Source organism: Lipotes vexillifer, unplaced genomic scaffold (assembly GCF_000442215.2).
Source record: "Lipotes vexillifer unplaced genomic scaffold, Lipotes_vexillifer_v1.1 scaffold426, whole genome shotgun sequence".
Lineage (NCBI taxonomy): Eukaryota > Metazoa > Chordata > Mammalia > Artiodactyla > Lipotidae > Lipotes > Lipotes vexillifer.
In genome coordinates this window covers 1,825,306-1,833,240 of record NW_006779491.1, presented here as the reverse complement: position 1 = coordinate 1,833,240, position 7,935 = coordinate 1,825,306, and the positions used below count along the sequence as shown (strand labels likewise).

The 7,935-nt window shown below is 54.7% G+C and overlaps 1 protein-coding gene across 2 annotated transcripts; it reads right to left on the bottom strand.

The window, feature by feature from the left end:
- Nucleotides 1–4,974: 4,974 nt before the first annotated feature.
- Nucleotides 4,975–7,141, bottom strand: LOC103085780 (zinc finger protein 764). 2 transcript variants are annotated; one of them, XM_007452726.1, is made up of 3 exons: nucleotides 6,946–7,141; nucleotides 6,684–6,797; nucleotides 4,975–5,891 (listed from the first exon to the last, which is right to left on the bottom strand). In XM_007452726.1, the coding sequence occupies exons 1-3, from the start codon at nucleotides 7,139–7,141 to the stop codon at nucleotides 4,975–4,977; spliced, it is 1,227 nt and encodes a 408-aa protein (XP_007452788.1). The 2 variants fall into 2 exon arrangements, with proteins under 2 accessions (XP_007452788.1, XP_007452789.1); XM_007452727.1 differs by having other exon boundaries at nucleotides 4,975–5,888.
- Between the last annotated feature and the right edge of the window lie 794 nt (nucleotides 7,142–7,935).

Sequence of the window (7,935 nt, the reverse complement as noted above, 5' to 3'; positions counted from 1 at the left end):
GGGGGGCATCCTGCCGCAGAAAGAAGGTTGTTTCCTCTTCTGTTACCCTGCCTCTCCCCTCCACCTTCCCCAAAGACTGAGTTTAACTCAATCCCTTGGAGTCTTTGTCCCTGGTTCCTGGATTTTCTCAGGAGTGGAAGTGGATAGGAGAGAACCACTCTCCAGTCCTGTCTGACTCGGATAGAGGCTTGTAGAGGAAGGGAACCTGAGAAACGCTACCCTAGATGCAGCTTTGAATCAAAGGAAAAGTGACCCTGGAAAGACAATTTAATAGGATCCAGTTCTGTCCTTCTACCCTTGCTGCTGAAACTAGTTGGTAGTGTTCTTTTTTTTTTTTTTTTTTTTCCCCCCCGGTACGCTGGCCTCTCACTGTTGTGGCCTCTCCCGTTGCGGAGCACAGGTTCCGGACGTGCAGGCCCAGCGGCCATGGCTCACGGGCCCAGCCGCTCCGCGGCATGTGGGATGTGGGATCCTCCCAGACCGGGGCACGAACCCGTGTCCCCTGCATCGGCAGGCGGACTCTCAACCACTGCGCCACCAGGGAAGCCCTGGTAGTGTTCTTGACAACTAATGAACCAAATTCTCTCTGTGGGAGTGATGCAGGAACCATAGATTGTGTTTTCTTGTTGCCTTACCAGACAAAGGAAAGGAGGAAACTACTTAGGAAAGATGGCATCTTCCATTCTCCTGAAAGAAGATGAGAACAAGAATTTGGAGAATTCCAAAGGAGAAAAGCCTGGAGAGATGTGATCTCAGTTCTCAGTAGAGGCTTACAGACAGAATCACAGATAGAGATACCTTCCTACAAATAAAGCAGGAGTCCTTTTCTGCCCTCCAGAGGATCAGCTTCCAGCTCCATGCCTCTCTCCCATCCCACTGTCTGTCCTAAAACCTTCATGAAGAATGGCTCACAGGGTCCAGCACTAGAGGGCCCACACTGGCAGAACACCCTACAAGTGCAGTGATTATGGGAAGAGCTGGACCTGGGCCACCTCCTGGTCATCCCCAAAGCACACAAATGAGAGACAAAGGTCTCCTTCATGAGACACTTTTCTCTGACCTCCTACCTGCTTATCCACCAGGAAATTCCCACAGGAGAGCAGCCGTCCCCTGCAAAGTATGTGGCGAGTCCTCCAGCCCCAGCTCTGACATGGTCCCTGCCTGCACTCTTCATAGCGTGGGCCACAAGCCCCATGAATAGCAGAAGTTGGGCCAGGGCTTCAGTCTGCTCTGGCACCAGTATTTCCATGTGGAAATTCAGTCTCACTAGTACCTGGCCAACTTCCAGGCAGCCTCCTCCAGCACCTATCCTCTCTATGCAGTGGACCTTCAAGAGGCAGCCAGCCTCTGCCGGCCACATGCCCATAGCAGGGATAGGCTCTAAGCACAGGAAAGACTCTGATGAGGGTTCCAACTTGACAAAATGCATGTCCTAAGTTGGGCATCCACTTTGTCCACAGCATCATCCCTCGGTGTGCAGCAGCACCTGGGCAGAGCTATTCAGTGTGCAGCCACAGTTTATGGTCCAACCAACTTGGCCCACACCCAAGAGAGTCCTGACAAAGGTTCTGTGTGAGAGGGGCTTCTGTATGATCTGCTTCCTCCCTGCATGCAAAGGACAAGCCCTCTAAGAGGGCTTCTGTCAGATGCTACAAGAGATGCCCAGGTATATTCAAGAAGCTTTGAGGTACCCAGAAAGAGACCAATCATGACACAGGCCCCTTTGGGAAGAACAAAGGAAATGGGAGTCTTTGTGTATGGCGAAGTCATCAGCTGGCCTGACACATTTAGAACAGGCCCTGACACCAACCCCTACTCTTATAACACTAAGTGCAGCTAGAAAATAACATTTTTATGTTCAGAGCAGTGGTTCTCTCAAACTTTAGCAGCCATAAGATTCCATCGCTGGAGATACAATAGATTAGGGACAGGGCCCAGGGAGCTAGCTGCATTTTGAAGAGATAACTGCATGTGATTCTGTGGCAGAAAGGCCTTACTTTGAAAAATATTGGCCTAGAGCAGGTTTTAGCTTCTGAGTCATAAACGTCTTTGCACGTACTGTTCCTAGAAAGATACACATAAACAAATATTCCCCCCAAATCTAGGGGTCTTTGGAGCTCAAATCAATACTTATCCTTTACATGGCTTGGACAAACTAGGAAGGGGCCATGTGGTCATGGCCTTGACCTCTCCCTCTGGCCATGTGGATGGGGCTCATGTTTTCACTGGTGCAGACAAGCATTCCTCCTGATGCACCAATGAAGCCCTAGGAAAACCCTCTTCCTGGCTTAAATTGCTTCAAGGGCTGAGCCTCAAAAACCTGTGGTAGTGGAGAGAAAAGGGAGCCTTACGTTTAGGGGAAGAATCTGTGCCAAGGAGTGAGGAGCTAAGAAGGGGATGAGGCTGAGGCTTAAGTGTTCCATGATACTCAAATATTAAGTGGGGGGGGGGGGATTGGGTCACGAGGGCAGGAAGCAGAGGAGTTGGTTCTGGTTTGGGGGCCCTACGCAAGTCTTAAAAACTTCAGAGCACTCAGAGAAAGTACTAATTATACCTTTAATTGGCAAGCTCAGACAGGGTCCAGATCTGGCTTTGAGGCTGACCTGAGAAGTGGTATTGCAGGCTGAGCTTCCCCCAGGCAGTGCTGAGGGGCAGGGGAAGGATGGGTTGGACACTGGCTTCTCTAGGGGAATAAAAGATGGTACAAAGGTAGCTACTACTGCCAAGGTGCCTCTCCTCACTCCCAAGGTGCCTCTCCTTACTCCCACATTCCCCCTGTGACAGGTGGCATATGAGCCAATCCTCCTGGTGAAGTTTAGTCTAAGAGAGATCTTGGTGGGGTCAGATTGGAAGATTAGGTTGGAATCAAGTCAGTCCATCACTTTACGTGAACAGTGTCTTTTCCCCAAGTTTTGTACCTCTTCCTTTAGAAGTTTCTTTAGGTTGACAAATCTGGTTTCTTCCTAAGGCCAGACACAGGGCTGAGTTCTCAGAAGGGAAGTGCACACAGGCCACCGAGGACATAAGTCCTTGCTACTCCTACTTGAGGGGAAGGGTCATCCTGACCAGAGGCAAGAAAGGGTCTGCACATGGCTGGCTGCTTCCATCACCTGGACAAGGCTGGACTCTGACCACAAAGGAATGAGTGGTAGATGGATGATGGAGTCACAGGGTGATGGGGGAGGGATTCTGTGCAGAGCTTGGGAATATAGAATAGTACAGTTTCCTCTGGCTACTAACCCCAAATGTTCCTGGCCTTGTCCCCCTTTGTTGGTGATGGAGGTCCTAAAGAGAGTGAAGATGCAAGCTTTGATTTTGTTGGCCCTGGAACTCTCATCTAAGGCTGGTTTCTCCCTTGCCTTGTTGGCTATGTGGCTGTTTTGTCACTCATCTTGTACCTGGGCTTCACTAACACTGGGCTGCTCTGTCCCTAGTCTAGGTCAGTGCCTGGGTGTCATCTCAGGGAGTGGGAAGATGCTTCCAGAACCCTGGCTGAGACACTGACAAGGAACTCAGGAGTGTTATGGTAAAGACAGCAGGAAACAAAGAAGCCTAGCATCTCACTCTGTGTGACCTTGGATAGGTTGCTCAGCTTCCCCCAGTCTCAGTGTCCCCAAATGCAAAAGGATGGAAAAGCTAAGATCTCTTCCAGTTCAAAAATGTGATGAGGCCCTCCTGGCTGGGCCTAGAATAGCAAAGCCTGAGCCATAGGGCTCTCCGAGGGAGGCCCAAGGAGTACTAGAGGGGTCTCTCAGGCCCCTGCCCTTCAAAAACAGGAAGTGCAGGTCAGCTGACTTGTGCTAAGGTGGAGACACCACTCCATTTGGGGCAAAAAATTCAGTCCTGACTGCCTCTTCTTGATGGGCTGTCCTCTCCAAGCAAGGTGCTTCCTTCCATATGCAATTATGAGGGTGAAATGAGTTGATGGACAAGACAGTACTTTGTAAACCATAAAATGCAATACGAGCCAAGATCTAACATAAGCTTCCTTTTACTTCTCTCCTGCCACCCTTTTACAAATATGCTCTCTTCCTGATTCAAGAACAACTGAATGCTGTAGACTACAGTTTGCAAACTCAAATGACTACAGGAACCCAACAGGTCATGTAAATGAGTAGAAAAATGCCAGATGGAGAGGGCCTGCTTTGCCAGAGATGTTGGCGAGAGTTGTGGGGGAGCCATGATGAGTGCCAGCTGACACTGGTCAGGAGGTGACAAGGAGTGGCAGGCATGCTGAACTGGAGAGCCTGGTCTCCATCCAAAGGGGCAACTGTCCCTCAGCTCCCACCAATTGTGGTTTTGTGGGAGCTCAGATGGAGTTGCCAAATCTTTGGATTTTTCAACAGAGGCCAGAAACCTGTTTTTTTGTGTGAAATATCCTGATTTTTTAATCTTAACCAATAATTCATAACATTTAAAAATGCTGGCTGGGCTAAAAAAAAAAAAAAAAATTAAAGGCTGCTACAGACCACATTCAGTACCCAGCCATCAGTTTTTAACTTCTGCAATAAAGTCAGTGGGTAAAACAAAGTTCTCCACCTCAATCCTCTTAGAAACAGCCTTTTCTTCCCAAAAAAAAAAAAAAAAAAAATTAAAGGCTGCTACAGACCACATTCAGTACCCAGCCATCAGTTTTTAACTTCTGCAATAAAGTCAGTGGGTAAAACAAAGTTCTCCACCTCAATCCTCTTAGAAACAGCCTTTTCTTCCCCACAGTGAAAGTCTAGTGGGGGTTCTAACCTCAGCCCGAACTCAGCAAAGGGGGCTTCTAGAGTCTGGAACAGTAGGGAACAAGGTATCAGCAGATGAAGCTCGTGAGGACCTAAGATGAAACAGTCCTCCTCCCGCAGGTCCAGCTCTGGCTGGGAATTCTGTGGCCTCCCCGGAGCTGCCAGGGTTTCAGGCCCCTGAGGCCACCCTGGGCCTCAAACAATGTCTAGATCTTCACCCTTTGCCTTGTCACTGTTGAGGCCATCACCCACACTCCTGGAATATCTCTGGGTAGTGCTGGAAGCCCACGGGTGGGTCCAGGTCCCCTCGGCCAGAGGCCAGGGGTACAGGCAACCCACTGGCACCCCGGCCCCTGCGCCGCCCCGCCCCGGGCCTATGGACCCACTGGTGCTTGGCCATGGCTGACTTCTGGCCGAAGCACCTGCCGCATTGCGGACAGGCATAGGGGCGCTCGCCGCTGTGGGTGCGCCGGTGGGCTGCCATCTCGGAGCTCTGCCGGAAGCAGCGCCCGCAATCTGGGCATGGATAGGGCTTCTCGCCCGTGTGGGTGCGCACGTGGCGCCGGAGGTCTGAGGCGTGGGCGAAGGCGCGGCCACAGTCTGGGCACGGGAAGGGGGTCTCGCCGCTATGGACCCGCTGGTGCTGGTAGAGGGCGGAGCTCTGGCTGAAGCAGCGGCCGCAGTCATCACAGCTGTAGGGCTTCTCGCCCGTGTGGACCCGGAGGTGGGTGGTGAGGGCGGAGCGCTGGGTGAAGGCCCGGCCACAGTCCGGGCAGCGGTGGGGCCGCTCCCCTCGGTGGATGGCCCGGTGCTTGCTCAGAGAGGAGGCCTGGCTGAAGCCCTTGCCACAGTCAGGGCAACTGAAGGGCTTCTCGCCCGTGTGGGTGTACAGATGCTCCACCAGGGTGGAGCGCCAAGCGAAACTCTTCCCGCACATGTAGCAACCGTGCCTCTGGTCTGCCCTGGGGACCGGGGGATGGGCACAGAGTGGTGGGCGACCCCGGCGAGGCACCTTCGATGGCTGCTCCCAACCATAAGAAAACCCAGCAGAAAAGGGTTTGAGAGCCATCAGCCCGGGAGGCTGAGGGTCCACAGAACGGATCTTCCCCAGTGCCTCGGTCCCTTCTCTTTGTCCTTTCTCTTCCTCGTCTCTGGAACCTGCTGAGAGATAAGGGGAGAGCTCAGACCCTGGCTTATCCTGGTCCCTGATTCCCACAGCCCATATGGGGACAGAGAAGCCTCTTAGATACAAGCACCTTCTGGACCCACAGGTGCCTCTGGGACTCAGCTTGGTACAGGCAGGGAAGCTAGGAGTGACACCTTTTCCTCAGCTGCACAGGATGGTAAGAAAAGCTACAGAGACAGAGGGGGAAGGAACAGGGGCACAGTACATTCTACCTCAGGGCTGGGGAAATGAGGGTCAGAGGGATAACAATTTAGCTTGATCACGGAGGATGAGTGGATGGTAAGGATGCAGCACAAAGAGAGGCATGAAGGTGACTGGCATTGACAAGTTCAGAGGGGCTGGGCGCTGTGCAACAGGTGGACAGGATGAAGTGGAGGAAGAAAACCGTGCAAGCCAAGAGAAAGGAGGCTGCTACAAAAATACAACAAAAAGAAAGTAAACTAAAACAGAGGAGGTGGCAGAGGAGCTAGAGAGCAGGCAAACAGCAGACAGGGTGATGCGGAGCTCCAAGGAGCTTAGAAACCAACTAGATGTGAGGAGCTCAGATACCGCGGAGCTGGGAGTGGAGAGGCAGGTATGCCTGGGTCACTCTCACAGCCCCCTTTTCTAGGCTGAATCCAGAGCTAGGCAGGGACCAGGCATAACAACCTTAGCTGGGAAAGCAATTCGGGGAGGAAACTGATGAGCAGGTAAGGAGTTGGCAAAGGGTAGCAGGATGGGTCAGACCCAGAGGAAGTCCCCACGGGACAAAGTACCCACTACCTCACCTGTGTCTGCTTCTCTAAGACACTCTCCCGTCTCAGGATCCCGGGCATCTGGACCCCACAGTTCGGCCTCTTCCTCCACCCAGGAGATGAGGGCTGGCTTGGTGCCTCGGAAGCCTGGGGGAGAAGAACGCAAAGCCCACGCTGCGGGGGAAGCCGCCGCCCAGGGTCGCGACTTTCTGGGGCCTCCCACTCCACGTGCAGGACCCAGAGGTTGGGCGGCGTGGACGGGGTGGTGGGCGCAGGCGAGCAGGCGGAGCCTCACCGAGCGCGCCCAGGTGGCCGTAGGTCTCCCGCATCACGTCCCGGTACAGGGCCCTCTGCGCGGGCCGCAGACACCCCCACTCCTCCGGGGAGAAGTACACGGCCACGTCCGCGAAGCTCAGGGGCTCGGGTGTCCCCCCCCGGCGCCCGGCCCCGTTAGGTTCCCGCGCGGGGAGCGGGGCCGGGGGCAGCGCCATCGTAAGTGCCACCCCGGCGGCGGGCCAGTGCCACCCCTACCCGCCGGGGTCCGCGGAGCCTCCGCGATCCAGAACTCTCCGTGGCCGGGCCCGAGGGTCGGGACGCCGTCGTGAGGCCGGGAGACCAGGGACGGCCTCTCGAGGGCCCACGGGGGTGGCCGAACACTAAGAGCGGGTGGCTGAAGGTGCACCGAGAACCAGAACTGGAAGATGCCTTCCTAAGAGATGGCGGCAACGCGGCCCCACGAACTTCGCTCCCGCGCCATCGTGCCCAGATGACGCCGCCCCGGTGTCTCCAGGTGGCTTTGTCTTCGAGCCCTCAGCCAACATGGCCGCGGCGGCTACAGGCGCCCGAGGAGGCGCTGCCACCAGCCCGGAGGCGGCGTTCCCCAGAGTCTGGCTCCCGGCCCCGGAGGCGCGGCGGCCCGACTTCCCCGCCGGGTCCCCGCGCCCGTCGCGCTGGAGGCGCAGCCGCGGCCCCGCCCAGGTTTGGAACAGCGACCTCCAGCCCAGACCCCAGGCCGCTCCGCGCTGTTAATTCAGACGTTCAATTTCGTCGCTGGCCATCACTGGGTGACAGCAGGCTTCCCCCAATGTTGAGGGTAAAAAAAAATGGAGCGGGTAAAAGAACCTTCTCTACTGGAAGCTTAATAAGCCTGAAATTATGGGAGCTTCTGTTTCAGGAGATCGTGGGGGCGACTGGGGAAGAGTAGGGTGAGGTCTGAGAAAGGTCGGAAGGACCCTCTTTCTGTAAGCTTACGCTCCCCCGACATGCCCTACAGGACGTCTCCCGA

Coding starts and splice junctions, on each gene's coding strand:
- LOC103085780 (XM_007452726.1), bottom strand. CDS start 7,141: ATGGCGCTGCCCCCGGCCCCGCTCCCCGCGCGGGAACCTAACGGGGCC. Junction 6,798..6,945: donor CGGCCACCTGGGCGCGCTCG/GTGAGGCTCCGC, acceptor CTTCTCCCCCAG/GCTTCCGAGGCACCAAGCCA. Junction 5,892..6,683: donor TCTTAGAGAAGCAGACACAG/GTGAGGTAGTGG, acceptor CTTATCTCTCAG/CAGGTTCCAGAGACGAGGAA.